Genomic DNA, 23596 nt, shown 5'->3' with positions numbered 1-23596 from the left:
CCCATAATAATCCTGTGGGCATCTACATGGTTTGCACGCACCAATGCGCCTCTAGCATGGCTTAGTAAACAGGACCCTAATACTTTTTAAAAAATTGTTAATAAGACCTGAAAGGATTAGTGACTTGTTAAGCCTTCAATTAAGAGAAGAAAATTCCATGGTTATACAAATAATCTGACCCTTCTTTCCTCTGTGATTATTGTTCTGTCTGTTTTCAACAACCAAGGCCTCTTCTAGGCAGCAGTTTCAGCATATGGAAATGAAGATTATTCATTCTTGCAAAGCAGGATAAGGCTATTTTAAAAAAATCTCTAAATGCTTCCAGGTAGCTATTTTAACTGTCAAAAACATTATGATATGAACATTACATGGAACTGTTGAAATCAAAGCAAGATCTGGAAAACCAAGAAAAATCTAATGGAATTGCCCAAAAACTGAACGGATTCACAAAACAGAACCACAAATCTTTGTAAATGGTCTGCTGAGTAGTTCTCAGAATGAAATCTTTTCAGTCACCTTATTTTAAAAAATTGTCTAAAGTAAGCAAAAGAGATCTTTGATAAGCCTGATACATTGTGATACAAAATTCTCTAGACTGATGCAACAGAAATTGAACTTTTCACGCACAACTATACAAAATATTTTGCAGGAAAAAGGGTAAAGTATTTGAAGTTAAGAACACTTTGCCAAACATAAAGCAGTCACAAAGAAAATACTTCACAGGTGGAAGTAAAAATGTATTGGTTAAATATCAACAAATCCTAGAAACTGATCTCTCACAGTAGATGAAGAACTTGAAGTTGAAAAGAGTTTGAATGTTTCAGCAATACAGCAGTCTGAAAAATATCTCAGAATCAACTATCAAATACATACAAAAAAAAATGATGACTGTTTTGGAATGGCCTTCGCAGTTGCTTAACCCTCCATTGCCTCAAGTACAAACTTATTAAAGTTTAGCACATGCTAACAGATAATAGCACTCGCTTAATGCTGCACATCTTATTTTATGCTTATGTGCCACGTGTTGCTTAGGGGTCCTTTTACTAAGGTGCGCTAATGGATTTAGCATACGCTACATGATAAGTGCGCACGATACAGCAAATTGCATACTAATGCAATTTAAATTAGCTAAACTGTACCCTCTGATGCTCGACGAAGAATGCCCTGAACAAGGGTGCCCTTACTGTGGGAAACCTACTTAGGTTTCTGAAGAGTCCATAAGCTATAAAATTTGCAGCCACTGCTGCATTGCTTCTCCCTACTCCCAAAACAGGCCCGAGACCCACCACCTATGCCACCACTGCCTTCATTGTTGGGATAGTACACAGCAGTCCCATATCTTTGGCCTCTGCCAGAGTCAACAGCACCACCGAGTTTGATCCGCTGTGCTCTGTGTCTACCTTCCAGAGGAGTTTATAAAATGTGAAAAACTGATTGACCACCGCTGTCCTCTACTTCTACTCAAGAATATGCTAGTGCTCACAAGTATGCGAAGTCCAGTTCATATAAGTTCTGGCAAAGGTAGGCTTGAAATAGTTCTGCTGTGTGCTTCTGAAATTCACAGGGGGAAGGGGAGGGAGGGAGGCCAATGCGCATCTGCTGAGCAGGTCCTCCCCTCCTTCCTTTATTTATTTATTTATTTATTGCATTTGTATCCCACATTATCCCACCTATTTGCAGGCTCAATGTAGCTTACAGAGTATGGTAATGACATAATCATTTCATTTCATGATAACTTTCCAATGCTCAGTGCTAACAACACGCATATTATTAGCGCTGAGCATTGGGGAGTTATTTTTCAGTGGTGAGCATCTTCCCATTAGTGCATGCTAAATCTGTTAGCGCACCTTAGTAAAAGGTGCTAAGCTTAAGTATAAGTCCTCCAGATGCAGGAAAGTATAAGCTCAAGTATAAGGCCTCCAGGTGCAGGAAACTACCTACTGAATCTGAATGTAACTCACCTTGAACTACTGGAAAGGCATGAGAGACAAAAAAAAATCTTTAAAAATTAAAAACAAACTTGCTGTGCATGCAAGGAGACCTAAGTGTATATCTAAGCTAGAAGAGTAGTGAAAGGAGGAGAAAAAAACATTGCAAAAGCAAGAAGAGAGACTCAGATAGCTATAGGAAATGTTTAGAAGCTGTTACTTCTGCCAAAGAAAGTATTAAAATGATGTTTGCACTTGCCATATTCACTGTAAATCGGTAGTAATTATACATTAATGGGGAAATTCTATAAAGTGGCACCAAAATTAGGGTATTACAATGGGGTGCGCTTAGTGCCAACTCTGTAACAGGGGCATAGCCAGACAACAGATTTTAGGTGGGCCTAGGGAAGAAGTGGGTGGGCACCAAGTGTTCTCCCCCCTCCCCCACCACCAAAAAAAATATCTCAGCTGGTGGGATAACACTTATTTCCACCTTGGCAGTCTGTAGCAAGCATGCGCTAAAAATTGAGAATGTGCAGGTGGCAGTATCATGGAGAGTAGCATTTTTGTTACCATCAGGGGGAAGTCTTCAGTAGGCGGAGCTTGGGATCCCCACCAGGTACCACTAAACATGTGCTACTGTTGGGTGGGCCTGAGCCCTAAGTGGGTGGGCCCTGGCCCGCCCAGGCCCACCTGTGGCTACGCCACTGCTCTGTAATGATGTTGAGGCATGCCTAAACCGTTAACAGATTACACACACAATGCGGGTTTGGCATGCTGAAACTTAGGCATGAACATATATGCCAGGTCAGTGGTTAGCGTAAGTTCCTGTGCCTAAGGGCAACATGCAGTGCATGAAACTATCAGTATTCTATAAGTTGCGTAGTAACATGCTCATGACATGCCCATGCTCCATCCACAGGTATGGCCCACTTTTAGTTACACACTATGTTGGTGGGCACCTGTTTTCTTAGAGGGTGCAGATGGAAGGAGTGACTTAAAGATCAAGCAGAGAAGTTTGAATTAATCCGGGCAGAAAAAGGGAGCTAGTGTTCAGGACAAAGAAGGGGAGAGACATGATAATCGATAGGCAGAGTGCAGAAATTTTACAGCAGTGAATTGATTGTTCTCCGAGGACAAGCAGGCTGCTTGTTCTCACTGATGGGTGATGTCCGCGGCAGCCCCTTCAATCGGAGATCTTCTCTAGCAAAGACGTTTGCTAGCCCTCGCGTGCACACGCACACCGCATATGCGCGACCATCTTCCCGCCCGAACTCGCTCGTGTTCGTCAGTCTTCTTTTTTCCTCACTTGGGACTGCTGTGTTTACCGTCGTTCTGTGCCCTGAGGAGATCCTCGCGCTTTTCTTGCGTCCTTCCGCTTCGGAAATCTTCTTTTATTTTCTAGTTCGCGTGTTCTTAAAAAAAAAAAAAGAAAGAAAAGAATTCCTTTATTTTCGAGTTTGTTTTTCCCGTCAAGTTTCCTTTTGCTTTCGAAAGCAGCCCTGTTGGCCGCCCGTACGGGTTTTCTCCCTTTTTATTTTTGGTGCCTTTGCATCATCGTAAATTTTGCCGGCGTGATTTTTCCACCCATGTCATCGAAGCCTCCCAGCGGCTTCAAGAAGTGCAACCGGGCTATCTCGCTCACTGATAGGCACGCTTCATGCCTTCAGTGTCTGGGGGCTGGGCACTGTCCTCAGGCCTGTACTCTCTGTTGTTTGTTGAAAAAGAGAACTCAGGCGGCGAGATTGGCCCAGTGGAACGTTCTGTTCGGGGCCTCGCCTGGTGTTTCGACAGTCTCAGTATCGAGGTCATTGGCCGGTGCATCGACGTCTGCGGTACCGAGGTCATCGACCGGTGCTCCAGCGTCTACGGTACCGAGATCCTCGTTGGTACTGATGTCGTCGGAGCGTGCCTGTTCATCCGGAGTGCAGGTGAGGGCTGTCCATTCCCCTGCTGGTGGCGGTGAGCCCTTGAGTAGGTCTCCCCCTGGGATCGACCTTCTTCGGACCCAGCCCCGAGGAAGAGGCGCATGGATTCGACGTCCTCCTCGTCGGTACCGGGAGGTTCCAGTGACATGCTTTGTGTGAAGACAAAGGAGCATCGGCACCGGTCACCTTCCTGACGTGGTACCGAGAGCTCTGGGGTCGCCGAGGGAGTCGGCACCCACTAGGCATCGACACCGGGTGGACCGCTCACCCTCCATTCAGGAGGTGTCGATGCGCTCTACCCTGGACAGGCCGGTACCGCCTCCGCGCCCCGAGCAGATTCTGAGTTCGTCGCCTGTACCGGACTCCCAGCCTTCCTCGACAGCCGCTCTAAGCGAGAACCTCAGGGCCATCCTTCCAGGGATCCTGGAGGAGCTGTTGTGCCCTTCTCCTCCAGTACCAGGGATGCTTGCGCCGCCGGTGCCATCGAGTGAGGCGACGGCTGGCCCCTTGCCCGTCGTGAGGTCTCCGGTGCTGGTACCGCTTGCGGTGCCCGCGTTGGCTGCCTCCCAAGCAGACTCTCCGACGACGTCGATGGAGGCAGCTTCATCGCCGCCGATGCGGGAGTCTACTTCTCGACATTCCCACCGTGGCCATGTGTCTACGGAGTCGAGGCGGGCACGGCTTCGGACAGAGGTTCATGAACTAGTGTCCGACACCGATGGTGAGGCCTCGTGGGAGGCAGAGGAAGACATCAGATATTTCTCAGATGAGGAGTCTGACGGTCTTCCTTCTGATCCCACTCCCTCCCCTGGAAGACAGCTTTCTCCTCCCGAGAGTCTATCTTTCGCGGCCTTTGTCCGGGAAATGTCTACGGCAATTCCCTTCCCTGTGGTTATGGAGGATGAGCAAGGGCTGAAATGTTTGAGCTTTGGACTATCCTTCACCGCCTAAGGAATCGTCCACAGTACCCATGCCTCATGTCTCAAAAATATACTGCTGGAGAACGGGCGAAGCAGCTAACTAATCCCCAACATTCCCAAGAAGATCGAGTCCCAGTATTGGATCCATGGGGACCCTGAGTTGATGCGGACTCAGTTGCCTCACGACTCTGGGGTTGTGGATCTGGCCCTTAAGAAGGTCAAGAGTTCTAGAGAGTATGCTTTGGCGCCCCCGGGCAGAGACTCTAAAACCTTGGATTCTTTCGGGAGGAAGGTCTATCATTCCTCTATGCTCGTGGCCAAAATCCAATCTTACCAGCTCTACACGAGCATACATATGCGGAATAATGTGCGGCAGTTGGCGGACTTGGTGGATAAGCTCCCTTCTGAGCAAACCAAGCCTGTTCAGCAGGTGGTCAGGCAGCTGAAGGCGTGTCGTAAATTCCTGGCCAGGGATGTTTATGATACTTTTGATGTCGCATCCAGGGCCGCTGCTCTCAAGGTGTGGTGATGCGCAGACTCTCATGGCTGCGTGCCTCCGATCTAGTGAATAGGATTCAGCAGCGGATTGCGAATTCTCCTTGCCGGGGGGGATTATATTTTGGTGAAAAAGTTGAACAGTGGTAGAGCAACTCCACCAGCGGGACACCGCATTCGACAAATTCTCCCGCCGGGCGCCTTCAGCATCTACTTCAGCAGGTAGACTTTTTTATGGCGGACGAAGGACTGTTACCTATTCTTCTAATAGGCGTAGGTACAATCCTCCCTCCTGCCAGCCTGCTGCCCAGGCCAAGCCCCAGTGCGCTCGTTCTCGTCAACAGAGTGCGACTCAGCAGGCCCCTGCGACTCCCCAGCAAAAGCAAGGGACGGGCTTTTGACTGGCTCCAGCAGAGCATAGCCGGAATCAAAGTATCTGTGCCGGACGATCTGCCGGTTGGGGGGAGGTTAAAATTTTTTCACCAAAGGTGGCCTCTCATAACCTCCGACCAGTGGGTTCTTCAAATAGTCCGGCTAGGATACTCCCTCAATTTGATCACAAAACCTCCAAATTGTCCACCGGGAGCTCAGTCCTTCAGCTTCCAGCACAAGCAGGTACTTGCAGAGGAACTCTCCGCCCTTCTCAGCGCCAATGCGGTCGAGCTCGTGCCACTGGGGCAGGAAGGGCTGGGATTCTATTCCAGGTACTTCCTGTGGAAAAGAAAACAGGGGGGATGCGTCCCATCCTAGACCTAAGGGCCTTGAACAAATAACTGGTCCAAGAAAAGTTCAGGATGCTTTCCCTGGGCACTCTTCTTTCCTTGATTCAGGAAAACAATTGGCTATGCTCTCTGGACTTAAAGGATGCTTACACTCGTATCCCAATACTGCCAGCCCACAGACAGTATCTTCGATTTGTCTGGGAACATGGCACTTTCAGTATTGTGTGCTACCCTTTGGTCTCGCCTCTGCGCCAGGGTTTTCACAAAGTGCCTGGCTGTAGTAGCGGCGTCTCTACGCAGACTGGGAGTGCACGTGTTCCCTTACCTCGATGATTGGCTGGTGAAGAACACCTCCGAGGCAGGAGCTCTACAGTCCATGCAGATGACTATTCGACTCCTGGAGCTACTAGGATTTGTGATAAATTATCCAAAGTCCCACCTTCTTCCTGTTCAGAAACTCGAATTCTCAGACAGCTCGTGCCTACCTCCTGGGAGCGTCTCAGCAGATCACAGCTCGGCAGATGTTGAGATTGCTCAACCACATGGCCGAGTGCATGTGACTCTCATGGCCCGCCTCCACATGAGATCAGCTCAATGGACCCTAGCGTCTCAGTGGTACCAAGCTGCTGGGGACCTAGAAGACGTAGTCCTGCTGTCCACGAGTTTTCTTCAGTCCCTCTATTGGTGGACAATTCGGTCCAATTTGATTTTGGGACGTCCTTTCCAAATTCCTCAGCCTCAAAAGGTGCTGACGACGGATGCGTCTCTCCTGGGGTGGGGAGCTCATGTCGATGGACTTCACACCCAAGGGAGTTGGTCCCTTCAGGAGAAAGGTTTACAGATCAACCTCCTGGAGTTACGAGCGGCCTGGAACGCTCTAAAGGCCTTCAGAGATCGGCTGTCCCATCAAATTATTCAAATTCAGACAGACAATCAGGTTGCCATGTACTACATCAACAAGCAGGGGGGCACCGGATCTCGCCCCCTGTGTCAGGAGGCTCGCCAGTACGGCATGTTTCTTCAAGCCACGTATCTGGCAGGCATAAACAACAGTCTGGCCGACAGATTGAGCAGGATAATGCAGCCTCACAAGTGGTCGCTCAATTCCAGATTGGTACGCGAGATCTTCCAAGTATGGGGCACGCCCCTGGTGGATCTCTTTGCCACTCAAGTCAATCACAAGGTCCCTCAGTTCTGTTCCAGACTTCCTGTACGCTTATCCTCCCATGCCTTTGGTGGGGAAGACTTTGCTGAAATTCACGCAAGATTGGGGCACCATGATCCTGATCGCTCCCTTTTGGCTGCGTCAGATATGGTTTCCTCTTCTTCTGGAATTGTCTTCCGAAGAACCGTGGAGATTGGAGTGTTTTCCGACCCTCATTACTCAGAACGAGGGGGCACTTCTGCATCCCAACCTCCGGTCCCTGGCTCTCACGGCCTGAATGTTGAGAGCGTAGATTTTGCCTCCTTGGGTCTCTCAGAGGGTGTCTCCAGAGTCTTGCTTGCTTCCAGGAAAGATTCCACTAAGAAGAGTTACTTCTTTCTATGGCGGAGGTTTGCCTTCCTGTGTGTCAGCAATGCCCTAGATCCTCGCTCTTGTCCTACACAGACCCTACTTGAATACCTTCTGCACTTGTCCGAGTCTGGTCTTAAGACCAACTCTGTAAGAGTTCATCTTAATGCGATTAGTGCATACCATTACCGTGTGGAAGGTAAGCCGATCTCGGGACAGCCTTTAGTTGTTCAATTCATGAGAGGTTTGCTTTTGTCAAAGCCCCCCGTCAAACCTCCTACAGTGTCATGGGATCTCAATGTCGTTCTCACCCATTTGATGAAACCCCCTTTCGAGCCACTGGATTCCTGCTATCTGAAGTACTTGACCTGGAAGGTCATTTTTTTGGTGGCAGTTACTTCAGCTCGTAGACTCAGTGAGCTTCAAGCCCTAGTAGCTCATGCTCCTTATACCAAATTTCATCATAATAGAGTAGTCCTCCGCACTCACCCTAAGTTCTTGCCAAAGGTGGTGTCGGAGTTCCATCTGAACCAGTCAATTGTCTTGCCAACATTCTTCCCCCGTCCGCATACCCGCCCTGCTGAACGTCAACTGCACACATTGGGACTGCAAGAGAGCATTGGCCTTCTATCTGGAGAAGACACAGCCCCACAGACAGTCCGCCCAAATGTTTGTTTCTTTTGATCCCAACAGGAGGGGAGTGGCTGTGGGAAACGCACCATTTCTAATTGGCTAGCAGATTGCATCTCCTTCGCTTACACCCAGTCTGGGCTGACTCTTGAGGGTCATGTCACGGCTCATAGTGTTAGAGCCATGGCAGCGTCAGTGGCCCACTTGAAGTCAGCCACTATCGAAGAGATTTGCAAGGCTGCGACGTGGTAATCTGTCCACACATTCACATCGCATTACTGCCTCCAGCAGGATACCCGACGCGACAGTCGGTTCGGGCAGTCGGTGCTGCAGAATCTGTTTGGGGTTTAGAATCCAACTCCACCCCCTTAGGACCATTTTTATTCTGTTCCAGGCTTAACTCTCAGTTAGTTGAATAAGTTTAGGTCAATCTCAGTTATGACCATGTTTGTTGTTTTGAGTGAGCCTGGGGGCTAGGGATACCCCATCAGTGAGAAAAAGCAGCCTGCTTGTCCTCGGAGAAAGCGAAAGCTACATACCTGTAAAAGGTATTCTCCGAGGACAGCAGGCTGATTGTTCTCACCAACCCGCCAGCCTCCCCTTTGGAGTTATGTCTTCCCTTGTCTTTTTCTTTGCTATTTACTGGACTGACGAACACGAGCGAGTTTGGGCGGGAAGATGGTGCGCATGCGCGGTGTGTGTGCGCGCGTGAGGGCTAGCAAACGTCTTTGCTAGAGAAGATCTCCGATTGAAGGGGCTGCCGCAGACGTCACCCATCAGTGAGAACAATCAGCCTGCTGTCCTCGGAGAATACCTTCTACAGGTATGTAGCTTTCGCTTTATATGCATTTTATGGAGTAGAGAGGGAGACCTGTGTATAGAGAATTACAGTAGTCTAATCGAGATATAAAACAGAGAGAAGTGTGTGCAGAAGGGAGGATTCCAGAAAAGGACGGATAGCAAATGTGGTGAAGTGCAAAAAGTACAGAATGAAGAACAGAAAAGATTTGGTGCTTAACCGAAACTTAGAATCAGAAATCACGCCCAGAATTTTGATGGCATCTGAATAAGGGAGAAGATGGCCATCAATAGAGGGTAGAGGAGCCAACCCCAGGGTTAGGGAAGGAAATGGATTCACATTTAGAGATATTACCATTTTCAGGGCACAGACCATAGAAGTTGCCCGGCACTAGACTAATTCGCCAACTACTGAAATGTCATTGAAGCCCCACTCCAGCCCTCCAAATCTATCCAACAGCAATCAGGGAACAAAGCGTAGAAGTCTGCCCAGCACTGGTTTTGCTTCCCAATTACTGGAATTGCCGTCATATTAATGCTAAGCTTGTTTGGTTCCAAGCCTTCTATACTGGAATCCTTTTTGTTTATTCCATGCATTTTTGAATTTCTTTACCATTTTCATCTCCATCACCTCCCAGGGGAGGGCATTCCTGCTATCTGCCACTTTCTTTGTGAAAAAGTACTTCCTGATATTATCCCTAAGTTGTCCCCCCCCCCCCCCCCCCCCCCAACCTCAGTTCATGTCCTCTAGCTCTACAACCTTTCTGTCTCTGGAAAAGGTTTGTTTGCAATTTAATACCATTCAAATATTTGAATGTCTGTAAATGACACTATTATACAAACTCTGGCGTGCAACTGGTGCCTACCTTTATATTTTGCAGAAGGATGTGTTGAACCTCATGTAGAGGTTGTGTCAGCCTTTCTTCATTCCAGGATTTGTTGAAACAAACAGATTGACAGTGGGTGCCTGAACTTACATAAGTAATGCCATACTGGGAAAAGACCAAGGGTCCATCAAGCCCAGCATCCTGTCCACGACAGCGGCCAATCCAGGCCAAGGGCACCTGGCAAGCTTCCCAAATGTACAAACATTCTATACACGTTATTCCTGGAATTGTGGATTTTTCCCAAGTCCGTTTAGTAGCGGTTTATGGACTTGTCCTTTAGGAAACCGTCCAACCCCTTTTTAAACTCTGCTAAGCTAACCGCCTTCACCACTTTCTCCGGCAACGAATTCCAGAGTTTAATTACACGTTGGGTGAAGAAAAATTTTCTCCGATTTGTTTTAAATTTACTACACTGTAGTTTCATCGCATGCCCCCTAGTCCTAGTATTTTTGGGCACACTGCTGTATGTATGCAGAGAGAAAAAGAATTTATTAACATAAATTATATGTACACATACTAAAACACCAAACAAAAATTGAAAAGCAGTATTTTGAGGGGTCTTTAGCAAACATTCCTGTTAATTATTATTGGGTAACTTTAGAAATATTACAGAGAATCTGTTGCTTGCTCATCCATGAGTGCAGATATCTCTAATGCTTTGGCATCAAGGATTTCATGTTTGGCGTCTTGTAAGCCCATATCTGATATTTGGGGATCATAAACAACAGGAAATTTCATGGAATGTTTGCCTGTTATTAGGTCCTCGGTTACCATGAGGTTGCACCATCAGCTGTGGAAGTTAATCAGTTTATTTGTATTTCTGTGTCTAGTGAAAAGGGGTATTTAAGCATTCAGCATAAGTGAATTAGATAGAAACATGTTTATTTTTGCTCTTCCAAGAGTGGTTAATAAATGTGTGTTTTGTTAGGTGTGTCGCAACTTTGAGCTGGTTGGACAAGTTAACTTGGATCAACTGGAGCAAATGAAGGGAAAACCAGAGGCTTGCAGCAGTGATGAAGAAAAAGATGATGCTATCAACAAGACTGAAGAGAGAGGTCAGTATTTTGTCTTTTTCTTTCATACAGAGAACTATATGGGCACGTGAGTGCAGCAGGCTGGAAAAGGAAGGTGCACTGGTATGAAATATATTCCAGCTTGTTAAAATGTATCCATTCTGTTATAGATGCTCAAAAAAGGGGCCTGTGCATTTAAGTTTCCAGTGTATACTAAATAGTATGCTATAGCATGCACACTAGAGTGATCCCTGGAGATATTAGCAGATGTGTGGAATATATGGGGGAATTTTATATATGGCGCACATAGTTATGTGTACAAATTTGGGCATGCACAATTTAATTGAATAAAGAGCTAATTAGGGTCAATAATTGGGTCATAATCATTAAGTGGCACTAATTGGCACCAATTTGGATTTATGCTTGCATCTTGCTCGGTTCTATTCTAAAAATATGTGCGTGTAAATCTGTTAGTCTGAAAAAGGAGCGTGGCCGTCGGATGGTCATTGGCAGACCAGGGGCATTCACTAAAGATGCATGCACTTTAGAATTCGGGGGATCCGTGCCTCATTTTTACATGCAAGGATTTACACTAGATTTCAGTTGGTGTAAATCCTTGTGCCCAAAGTTGAATGCAGATTCCAGCACTATGCGCTATTACTGAATCTAGTCCATAGTGTGCTTTTCTTGTCAAGGCTGACTTTGTTTCAGTGTGGAAAACAACACTGCAGATCAGTATAATATATAGAGCTATATTAATAATACCAAATACCAGAAAGTTGCCCGACACAGGCCGTGTTTCACCCAAAGGGGCTGCGTCAGGGGCTACAATAAGCAAACACACAAAAAATATAAAAACCGTTACATAATATATAAAATATCATAGCGCGTACTATTTTTATCCCCTTCAAATCCAAGATTGCAGAAATTTCTGATAAAATAATCAATGGGATGAACATTTTAGCCTCTTGGGCCAATGCTTTCAAGATGAAATTGAATAAGGAGAAAACACAATGCTTAATCCTTACATCCCAGTACTCTACACTCTCTGTGACTAAAATCAACACCCCTGACATCACCATCCCCCATATCAAACAACCTAAAAATATTAGGAGTATTATTAGACAAACACCTAACTATGGAAAATCACGCAAAAGCTACGACAAAGAAAATGTTCAACATGATGTGGATGTTGAAGCGTGTGAAACCTTATCTTCCCCTAAAAACCTTATGCAATTTGGTCCAATCCACTGTACTCACCCACGTTGACTACAGCAATAGTGTTTTTATTGGCAGCCAGACTTATTTTTGGTAAGTCACAGTTTGAGAGCGCAACACCTCTCCGTTTAAAATTTCATTGGCTCCCTGTTATGGAACGAATAAATTTCAAGGTCCACACGATGATTCATAAGATTATCTACGAAGAATTCCCAGCCTACATGTACAATCTGATTGACCTTCCAGCCATGAATCGCTCTAGATCTTCTCGAACGTATCTAAACTTACATCTTCCCAACTGTAAAGGAATCAAGTCCATAAACCACTACTAAATGGACTTGGGAAAAATCTACAATTCCAGGAATAACTTGTATAGAATGTTTGTACGTTTGGGAAGCTCGCCAGGTGCCCTTGACCTGGATTGGCCGCTGTCGTGGACAGGATGCTGGGCTCGATGGACCCTTGGTCTTTTCCCTTATGTACTTATAAAACATATTATGCATCCAATTTCTCTGTTATAGATAGCAAGCTCTGGAACGCCTTACCAAGATCGATTCGAACAGTCAATAACCATTTACCCTTCTGGAAGCTGCTAAAAACTTACCTCTTCAAGCAAGCCTACCACTACTACTTATCATTTCTATAGCGCTACTAGATGTACGCAGAGCTGTATACTTGAACATGAAGAGACAGTCCCTGCTCGACACAGCTTACACAGACAAACAGGACATATAAGAGATAAGGGAATTACTAAGTGTGTAAGGGTTAGGAGTTAAAAGCAGCATCAAAAAGGTGGGCTTTTAGCCTTGATAGAAGACAGCCAGCCTACACAAAGGACTTGACTTAAATTAAGATCCTTCTGTGCCTCTCGGATCTGACCTTATGACAGAACCTGAAATACGCTTCCTCTTTTACCCCTTTTACCCCTTTTTGATTTCATCCCTCTTCCAGCCATCATAATACATTCTTCCTTAATTACAACACACTATCCAAATTTACACCCTCTTCCCACTCCCTACCTCTACCACCTTCCTCCCTTACCCATCTTACTTACCCACTTTTTATTGTCCACCTCTTTATATACTATATTCAGCTGTTTTATCCATTTTGTGTTATCTTGTAAACCTGTTATATTTGTAAGCCGCATTGACCCTGCTAATAAGTGGGAAAGTGTGGGGTATAAATGTTACAATACAATACAATTTTAGACATACTTAAAAATATGAACATATATAGATAACAATACTATATATATAAAATGTATACATAATATATAGAAACAAATATAAACATATATAGCCTTATTGGTAATTCAAACAGTAATAATATCCATAAAAATAGATAAAAATACGGACAATTAAAAATCAACAACATAATTATCTGGAGAACCATCAAAAAGTCAGACCCACAAAATAATATATCAAACAGGCACATATAAAAACTAATCCTACACTTTTTTTTATATATAAACTAATCCTTCAATCATAAACAAATATTTAAGAAACTTTAAAACATAGCAATATTATAACACCTTATTAAAACACTTCATACAGACAAATATTATTATTTAAAATATACGTAAAGAAAAACAACAGGATCATATCATAGTCTAATTCATATTGTATCATAAAAAATTCTAAATATTAAATAATATATATATATATGTATGATAAAATTCAATATAAAATAATGCAATGCAAATTTTTTTTTAATAATATAGATAGGACACATACCTATAGTATAAACCGTATAGTAAAATACTTGTCCAACAGTAAATGCTATAAAGAAAGAACAAGAAATAAAAAAATGAAAAAAATGAAAAATAAAATTAATGGAGTAGATTGAAGAATGTACTCGTTTACATCAATCCTGAAAGACATACAAAAAAAACCAGCACAAAAATTACTCCCTAAATTAATACAAGAAATAAAGGATCACTCACTGCTAACATGTGCCTCTTTGCATGGAGACTACTTGCATACCCATATAAACTCAAACCTCAAAATTAAACAACATTGTAATTGAATGCTCCATACACTGCGACTCAAAGTCTGTACCCTCCTGATAACTGCATATCATCATGTACCCAAAGATGTGCAACAACAATTATTGAGCTAACAAAAACCAATAAATAAATATATATATACAGTGCACACCATTTAAGTGCCCGGCAGATAAGAGCATGCTCTGTTTAACTGCATTCCATACTTCGGTCTCATTTTTGGAACCATCAATTTCTATGGGGACAAACTTTGTTTTAGCGCACCACTGATAAGTGCAAGATTCGCTTATATGCATGGTTCAAGATCACTCCTCTTCAGGAAAAACAACGCATAAGCGCATGCATGGAATATGGAAGCGGATTGGCGCATGACAACTGAGATATCAAATTTACCGCCTCTTTAACTGCTCCAGGCAGATAAGGGGAAAGAATGTGGTTGGAGCATGCACCGGGGTCGTCGTCGTCGCGCGGGGGCGGCAGAATTGTAAGACTTTAACACTGGCTGAACGAATAGAAGTTCTTTAAAAAATTAGAAAACAAAGAAAGTCAAGCATCTATTGCTAAAGAATATGGTGTCAATCCCAGTCAAATTTCACGTGTCTTGAAGCAGAAAGACCAGCTTCTGGAAGACTGGCAAAACAATACAAATCCACAACAGAAACGAAAATGTGCGGAAAAAGTTGAGGAGGTAGAATATGCTCTTCTTCGGTGGTTTTCTCGAGTCAGGAGCAGACAGTTTCCTGTCAGTGGTCCACTGCTTATGGAGAAAGCTAACCAGGTGTCATGTTCCCTGTTTACGCAAGGTATGGGCATCTGAGGATATGGTGGCCATCTTGGATTTGGACATCTCCAGGATAGGGCGGCCATCTCAGAGGTGGGCGCCTTAGGATGGGGCGGCCATCTTGGAGCTGGGCAGCCTCAGGAAGGAAGCCCATATTTGGGCTTGAGGGCGTCTCCGGTGGGGGCAGCCATCTTGAAGACAGCTGTGCATGTTTGGGCTTAATTCCTGTCCTATTTAAAGCCCAGTCCTTCCACGCTTTCTGCTTCTATTCAGTTTCTATTCAGTGCTTTTGGTTTTGCTACTATTTGCTGCCTGGTTTTGATCTGTGCTTGATTCTGGACTTGCTACTGTTTGCTGCCTGGTATTGACCTCTGCCTGATCCTGGACTTGCTGCTGTTTGCTGCCTGGTATTGACCCCTGCCTGATTCTGGACTTGCTACGGTTTGCTGCCTGGTATTGACCCCTGCCTGATTCTGGACTTGCTATGGTTTGCTGCCTGGTATTGTTCTTTGCCTGTTCCTGGATCTGCTACTGCTTGCTGCCTGGCACGGACCACTGTTTGCTCCTGGTCCGGCTTTTGTCCATTGCTTGGCCGTGCCCCGTGGACTTTGTTCTGGACTCAGTTCTCTCTGCTGTCTGCTTCCCGCACCTGGGGGCTCAACCCCTGGGGAACGGAGGGGGGCACAGGGGGAACTCGGGGTTGGCCGACTGCCCAGTGAGGAATCCTCCTCCATCGGGCACATCTCCACTGGGCGAGCCTGACAGAAAGCCGAAGCCATGAGCTCGTCGGACAAGTCCGAGATGGCCAAGTTGGCCCGAATCGTTCAACAGCAGCAAGGACAGCTGAACCAATTTTCCACAGCGCTGCAAAATGTCTGCTCCCAGATGCAGACGATACAGGCGGACTGCCAGGTGGCTCCTAGCCCCCCGAAGCCGGGGGAATCTCCCTTGGGACTCGGGCTGACGGACCTACCACGCTTTGATGGCACACCTTCTGCCTGCCGAGGTTTTATCAACCAATGCAGAATGCTATTTGAAATGCAACCCCGGGCCTTTCCATCTGATCAAGTCAAAATCACATATATGATGACTCTCTTGTCTGAACCAGCTCTGGCATGGGCCACTCCTCTTTGGGAAGAGAGAGATCCCCTGCTAACTAATTTCAACGAGTTCCTAAGTCAATTCCGGATGGTGTTCGACGTTCCCGGAAGACCGTCCTCCACTGCTGGAGAGCTGTTGCGAGTAAAGCAGGGTACAGAATCGGTGGGGTATATGCTATTCGCTTCCGGACCCTTGCTGCGGAACTTGGCTGGAACCAAGAAGCCTTGACTGCCATATTCTGGCAGGGATTAAATAGCCGCATTAAAGATGAGTTAGCCGGACGAGAGGTACCTGCATCGTTGGACACAGTGACCTCCCTATGTACCAGAGTGGATGCTCAGTTTCAGGAGAGAGCCCTTGATCATCTCCAAGGGGCCATCATTTTCTCCAAGTTGGACCTGAGAGGTGCTTATAACTTAGTGCGTATCCGGCTGGGGGATGAATGGAAGACGGCGTTTAACACCCATGAGGGGCACTTTGAATATCTAGTCATGCCTTTTGGCCTGTGTAACGCCCCAGCGGTCTTCCAGGACTTCATCAACTCCATCTTTCAAGATTTGTTATACTTCTCAGTAATTGTCTATCTGGACGATATCCTTGTTTTTTCCAAATCACCCCAAGAACACATAAAGCATGTGCGGGTGGTACTCCAAAGGCTACGAGAGAATCGCCTATTCGCCAAACTTGAGAAGTGTGAATTCCATCAACAAAGTATCCCTTTTTTGGGATACATTATCTCAGCTACTGGGTTGCAGATGGACCCCGGGAAAGTCTGGGCTATTCAAGACTGGCCACGCCCGCAGAGCTTACGGGCGATACAAAGGTTCTTGGGCTTCGCCAACTACTATAGACAATTTATTCATCAATATTCAGTAGTGGCAGCTCCCCTTACCGCCTTGACGAGGAAGGGAGCCAATGTGAGGGATTGGACACCACAAGCTATTTAAGCCTTTGAAAGCCAAGTGGCACCCCAAACCCAAAGTGGGGTCAATTCCGGAGGTCTCCTCAGAACCTGAGTATGAAGTACAAGAAATACTGGATTCTAAGTTTTTAAACGGGGATGACTGTACTATCTGTTGGCATGGAAGCACTACGGGCCTGAGGATAACTCATGGGAACCAGCGAATCAGATTCATGCTCCCAGCTTGCTACGGGATTTCCATGATCGATACCCCTCTAAACCAGGCCCAGGGTAGAGGGGGAGGCATTAGGGGAGGATACTGTCATGTTCCCTGTTTACGCAAGGTATGGGCATCTGAGGATATGGCGGCCATCTTTTATTTGGGCATCTCCAGGATAGGGCGGCCATCTCAGAGGTGGGCAGCCTTAGGAAGGAAGCCCATATTTGGGCTTGAGGGCGTCTCCGGTGGGGGCAGCCATCTTGAAGACAGCTGTGCATGTTTGGGCTTAATTCCTGTTCTGTTTAAAGCCCTGCCTCCAGTCCTTCCACGCTTCGGCTTCTATTCAGTTTCCTGGGTAGTTGCAATGCTTCTGGTTTTGCTACTATTTGCTGCCTGGTTTTGACCTCTGCTTGATTCTGGACTTGTTATTGTTTGCTGCCTGGTATTGACCTCTGCCTGATCCTGGTCTTTCTTGCTACTGTTTGCTGCCTGGTATTGACCTCTGTCTGATCCTGGACTTGCTACTGTTTGCTGCCTGGTATTGACCTCTGCCTGATCCTGGACTTGTTACTGTTTGCTGCCTGGTGCTGACCTCTGCCTGATTCGGGATTTGCTACTAATTTGCTGCCTGGTATTGACCCCTGCCTGATTCTGGACTTGCTACAGTTTGCTGCCTGGTATTGTTCTTTGCCTGTTCCTGGATCTGCTACTGCTTGCTGCCTGGCACGGACCACTGCTTGCTCCTGGTCCTGCTTTTGCCCATTGCTTGGCCGTGCCCCGTGGACTTTGTTCTGGACTCAGTTCTCTCTGCTGTCTGCTTCCCGCACCTGGGGGCTCAACCCCTGGGGAACGGAGGGGGGCACAGGGGGAACTCGAGGTTGGCCAACAGCCCGGTGAGGAATCCTCCATCGGGCACAAGGGCTCACATCTCCACTGGGCGAGCCTGACACCAGGTAGCAGAAAGTCTTGGACTGACTGAATTCAAAGCCACTGTTGAATGGTTGGAAAGATGGAAGGAAAGGAACAGCATAAAATTCAAGAAACAGCATGGTGAGAAACAAGACGCTGATGACTTTGGTGCTGAAAATTGGGTTGTTTCAGTTCTTCCTACCATCTTGAACGAGTTTGCACCGCGTGACATTTTCAATTCTGATGAAAATAGTCTCTACTGGCGAGCGATTCCTGATGGAACACTTGCATTCAAACATGCCAAAACTACTGGAGGTAAAACATCAAAGGACTGACTGACAATCCTCCTTTGCTGCAAGTGAGAAGTTGGAACCACTCGTCATTGGAAAGAGCAAACAGCCCCGTTGCTTCAAGAAAGTTAAGCGACTTCCTGTGTCATACGAGGCTAACGCAAATTTGTGGATGACGGGGAAAATTTGGAAGCAGTGGCTAAAGAAGTTAGACACTAGAATGCGGGCACAAAAGCATCAGATTTTGCTGCTTTGTGATAACTGTGCTGCACACAGGAATGATGTCAGACTGTCTAACGTCAAGGTGGTCTTCCTCTCTGATCCAACTTCTGGATCAGGGCATAATAGCCAATTTCAAACAACATTATCGGGCTCTTGTGCTACGTCATCTGATGAGCGTTATGGATGACCAGACTGGGAAGGATAAACGTGCTGTTGAACTGGCTCGTAATCTATCACTGTTGGATTTCCTACATATGCATAAAGAAGCCTGGACTCATGTTACACAGGCAACCATTGTGAACTGCTACAAGCGGACAAGCTTTGTTAAGGATGTGGAGAGGGATGAAGCAGGTGCAGCTGTTGCAAACGCATCAGATGAAGAGGTTATTGACATCCCAGCGGTTTTACTGAAGAGGAGTTCCATCGCTACGTAGCTGTTGATTACGATCTACAAACAGCTGAAGACAGCACTGATGTTGAGATATGCTCCTACATGCATGCAACAACGGCTGATGATGGAACAGATGAAGAAATGAGCAGCGAGGCACATGCTGATGAAATTCAACAACCTCCTCCTGTCTCTTTTGCAAGAGCACTGGAGAGTCTCAATACTGTGCGGGCCTATCTGGAGGCCACTGGATGTCAGTGCTATGACAGTTTTTACCATCTGGCAGACATAGTCTATGGAACTCACAGACCCAAGAGTGAGTGTACAGAGAACTATAACTGATTACTTCAAGCCAGCCTAATGTCAGTTAACTGAGACTGTATACTGTACATATAATAATAAACAGTACTGTACATATGTTTATCAGATGTCAAGCTTCTTTGGGTCACAACGGTTAAGTGCATGCTCTGGTTAACTGCATGCATTTCTTTGGTCCCAGACCTTGCACTTAAGCGGATTGCACTGTGTATATATACTGTAGTGCTGGAAAAACAGATGGGAAGTACGCCCAGACCTTATATACATCAAGCTCAGGTCAAAGTTCAAACAAACGCACCAAAATGAAACCCACAACATAATACAAGAATAAAATAAACTTTAGAGGCATTGACTGGCTAATCTATTCCAACTTATTAGTATATCGCAAAACACAAATAATATATCCATACAATTAGTCAATATAATAATTATAACTAATGGACGTCTAAAACCCTCTCTTTCTTATATGATTTTATTCTTTAAAGTATATATTAAACCACAAACAAATGACAACATAATTGTTCCTTATGTCGGTTAATAAGTGTACAAATACATAAATTAAGCATTTAAAAATTATTTTAAAATAGAGCCTATTCATGTCATAATGACGGACCAAAATCAATATGTAAATTTGTGGCTACCCAATTCTTAGAGAAACGCCACTTTATGATGAAAGACATTGAAAAAATTATATATATATAAATATAGAACCAATTCACATGATAGTGACAGACCAAAGTCAATATATAATTTGAGGCTACCTAATTCTTATAAAAACGACGCTTTGTAATAAGAGACGTTAATATATACATATATATATAGAGAGAGAGAGCCAATTCATGTCATAGTGATAGACCAAACTCTATATGTAAATTGAGGCTACCCAATGCTTAGAGAAACACCACTTTGTGATTAAAAAAAAACGTTAAAAGCTTTATTGAAAATGTACTGATTGATTATCTAGATAACACCTATATTCACACATGAACGTGAAACAAAATGAAAAAGAAAAAATAAATAAAATCATGGTGATCAAAACAGTATATATAAAAAGAGCAAGATAAAAAGGCAAGGTAACAGATGGGAGCATGTTCATTATAACCATTCTACCGATAGAAAGAGGTAAAAATGAAGAATCAAAAAGAATACTATACCAAAAAAATATATATCTATACACAACTATATATAAAATATATATATCAACATCAATAAAAAATAAATAAAAATAAAAAATAAATGAAAAATAATAATAATGAACAATGTGGAGAAAAAAAATAATAAAAATTGAAAAACAATCAATTAATTAAACACAAGAGGTTTGGTCGTGAAGCAAAATTAACGGTGTGTCATGAAACAAATATAAAAAAGGTTGTGTCCTATCTATGCTGTGCTAACTTATAGGAAAACAGAAACACTATGGTCCGACCACTACAAACTTAAACCTATCCATAAATTGGCAGAAGAAGAGCACACACCACATTCAAGAACGCACAACCTATAGCACAAGAGGCCAAATAGACCCGAAAACGTTCTGGCAACAAATATACAATAACGAATGGACAACACAAACGGACTCAGTACACTGCCTCTCCAACTGGGACAAAAGATTCAGAAACATACTAGACGAAATAGCACCCTTACAAACTAGAACATCACGAAGACATACCTCGATACCATGGTTCAACGACGAACTGAAAACACAATCTAGGAAACTCGAAAGAGCATGGAATATAATAAAAGATGAACCCATGCTCAACGCTTGGAAACATATACAAAGAAAATACAAATACGCAATAAGGCAGGCCAAAAGGTCATATTACAGAACTAAAATAGGACCAGACTACAAAGACACGAAGAAACTATACCAACTTGTAAACAAACTACTAGACACCACCCTGGTCACCACAACCAACGCAGGCATCCCACCTGCAGACAAACTTGCCAAATATTTCAATGAAAAAATTGTAAATCTACGCAACACACTTGCTCTTGACAATACTGACATCGAAAACGTCATTGATGGCCTGGACCCAACCCCTGGAGAACACCCAGCGGTCTGAACCTCACCACCGAAACAGTTAACCCATGCAATTTAATTTATAAGTTCTCCAAAACTCACTGCAAACTGGATACGTGTCCCAGCTACCTAATAAAATCCGCCCCTGTCCGCTTCATAGCAGATCTCACATCTCACCTAAACTACCTGCTCCAGCAAGGTCTCTTCCCAAAGGAAATTGGGAACATTCTACTCACCCCTATTCCAAAAGACACCAAGAAAAAGTCAAGTGAACTCACCAACTACCGCCCAGTAGCATCTATCCCACTAGCAGTCAAACTGATGGAAAGCATGGTAACCAAACAACTCGGTGATTACATAAACAAATTCTCAATCTTACATGAAGCACAATCAGGATTTCGCCCCCTCCATAGCACTGAAACAGTACTCATCACTCTCCTGGCCAAATTCAAGCAGGAAATAGCAATAGGTAAAAGCATACTTCTCCTTCAATTCGACATGTTAAGTGCATTCGACATGGTAAACCATGACATACTACTAAGACTCCTCGATTACTTCGATATTAGCGGAAACATACTTAGCTAGATCAAGGGTTTCCGAACCACTATAACATACCAAGTGAAATCAAATTCAAAAATATCAGCACCATGGAAAGCCGATTGCGCAAGGATCACCACTATCACCGATTCTCTTCAACCTAATGATGACACCACTAGCCAAGTCACTATCCAACCAAGGCCTCAACCCATTCATCTATGCAGACAACGTCACAATATATATACCTTACAAACATGACCTGACAGAAATCACCAACGAAATCAAACTCAGCCTAAACATCATGGACTCATGGGCAAATGCATTTCATTTAAAACTCAATACAGATAAAACACACTGTCTCATCCTCTCATCCCAACACAATACGTACAAACCCACAAATATAAACACCCCTGACCACACCCTCCCCATCTCAGACAGCTTGAAAATCCGCGGCATCATTATCGACCGAAACCTTACACTTGAGAGCCAAATTAACTCTACAACAAAGAAAATGTTCCACTCAATGTGGAAACTCAAACATGTGAAACCATTCTTCCCGAGGGAAACATTTCGCATCAATGGTACTAAGCCATACAGACTACTTCAATGGATTCTTATGAGGGATGTAAAGAAACTTCAGACCGCTCAAAACACAGCAGCAAGGCTCATATTTGGAAAAACGTAATTCGAAAGCGCCAAACCCCTCTAGGAAAAATACTCTGGCTACCAATCAAAGAACATATAGCTTTCAAAATCTGCACCCTGGTCCACAAAATTATCTACGGAGAAGCCTCGGGATACATGACAGACCTCATAGACCTACCATTAAGAAACAGATCACTTGAACATACCTAAATCTTCACTACCCAAGTTGCAAAGGACTCAAATACAAATCAAGAGAGTGGAGGAGTGGCCTAGTGGTTAGGGTGGTGGACTTTGGTCCTGGGGAACTGAGGAACTGAGTTTGATTCCCACTTCAGGCAGCTCCTTGTGACTCTGGGCAAGTCACTTAACCCTCCATTGCCCCATGTAAGCCACATTGAGCCTGCCATGAGTGGGAAAGCGCGGGGTACAAATGTAACAAAAAAAAAACGTATGCATCCAGCTTCTCCTACACAAGCACACAACTGTGGAATGCACTACAGAAAGCCGTGAAAACAATGTACGACCACCTACACTTCCAGAAATCACTAAAAACCAACCTGTTCAAAAAGGCATACCCTACCGACCCATCTTAAGTGCCTAAACCCTGCAACACAACGAAACCAAAGCTTGTAATAGACCTTGTGGAACTCTTCCTCTATCCGATTCCCCTATGTGCCTACAACACAGGAACCTTATTCGACCACATTAACTCTTTGTTTCTCTACTGGAGAAGGCAAACGCCTCTACTATACTATGTAAGCCACATTGAGCCTGCAAATAGGTGGGAAAATGTGGGATACAAATGTAACAAATAATAATAAATCTGTTCCCATATTTAAGCCATTCGGATATAAAGTCTGTAAGTCAAAAATAAATTGTTGTTCTTTCCTTAAAAGGAAATTATCTATTGATCCACCTCTCCAATTCTGTTTATATACGAATAAAATGCAGAACAGTAGATCTTCAAATTTATGTCCCAAATCTATTGAATGTACACCTAATGGTTTTTCTAATACCTTTCTTTTCAAGGCACTCTTATGTTCAATGATCCTGGTATTGAACTTAGTCTTTCCTATATATGCCAAACCACAGGGACACAAAACTGCGCAGATAACATTCTTAGTTTTGCAATTTGAAAATTCCTTTAGATATACTTCTTTATTTGAAGATGGAATACAGAACACCTTAGTCTTCATATTCACCCTACAGACGG

General features: G+C 44.4%; 1 protein-coding gene across 5 annotated transcripts in view; it reads left to right on the top strand.

Moving 5' to 3' along the window:
* The window catches only part of ZNF462 (zinc finger protein 462), a 717470-nt gene that overhangs the window by 630447 nt on the left and 63427 nt on the right, over window positions 1-23596 (top strand). For all 5 annotated transcript variants that reach the window (XM_030194320.1, XM_030194319.1, XM_030194316.1 and 2 more), the window contains one exon: window positions 10750-10876. In XM_030194320.1, coding sequence (XP_030050180.1) covers window positions 10750-10876 — 127 coding nt within the window. The remainder of the gene's footprint in view (window positions 1-10749; window positions 10877-23596) is intronic.

This window comes from Microcaecilia unicolor, chromosome 2 (genome assembly GCF_901765095.1).
Source record: "Microcaecilia unicolor chromosome 2, aMicUni1.1, whole genome shotgun sequence".
NCBI classification, from domain to species: Eukaryota; Metazoa; Chordata; class Amphibia; order Gymnophiona; family Siphonopidae; genus Microcaecilia; species Microcaecilia unicolor.
Note: the sequence above shows the minus strand (reverse complement) of the source record. Positions and strands in the feature narration are given on the sequence as shown.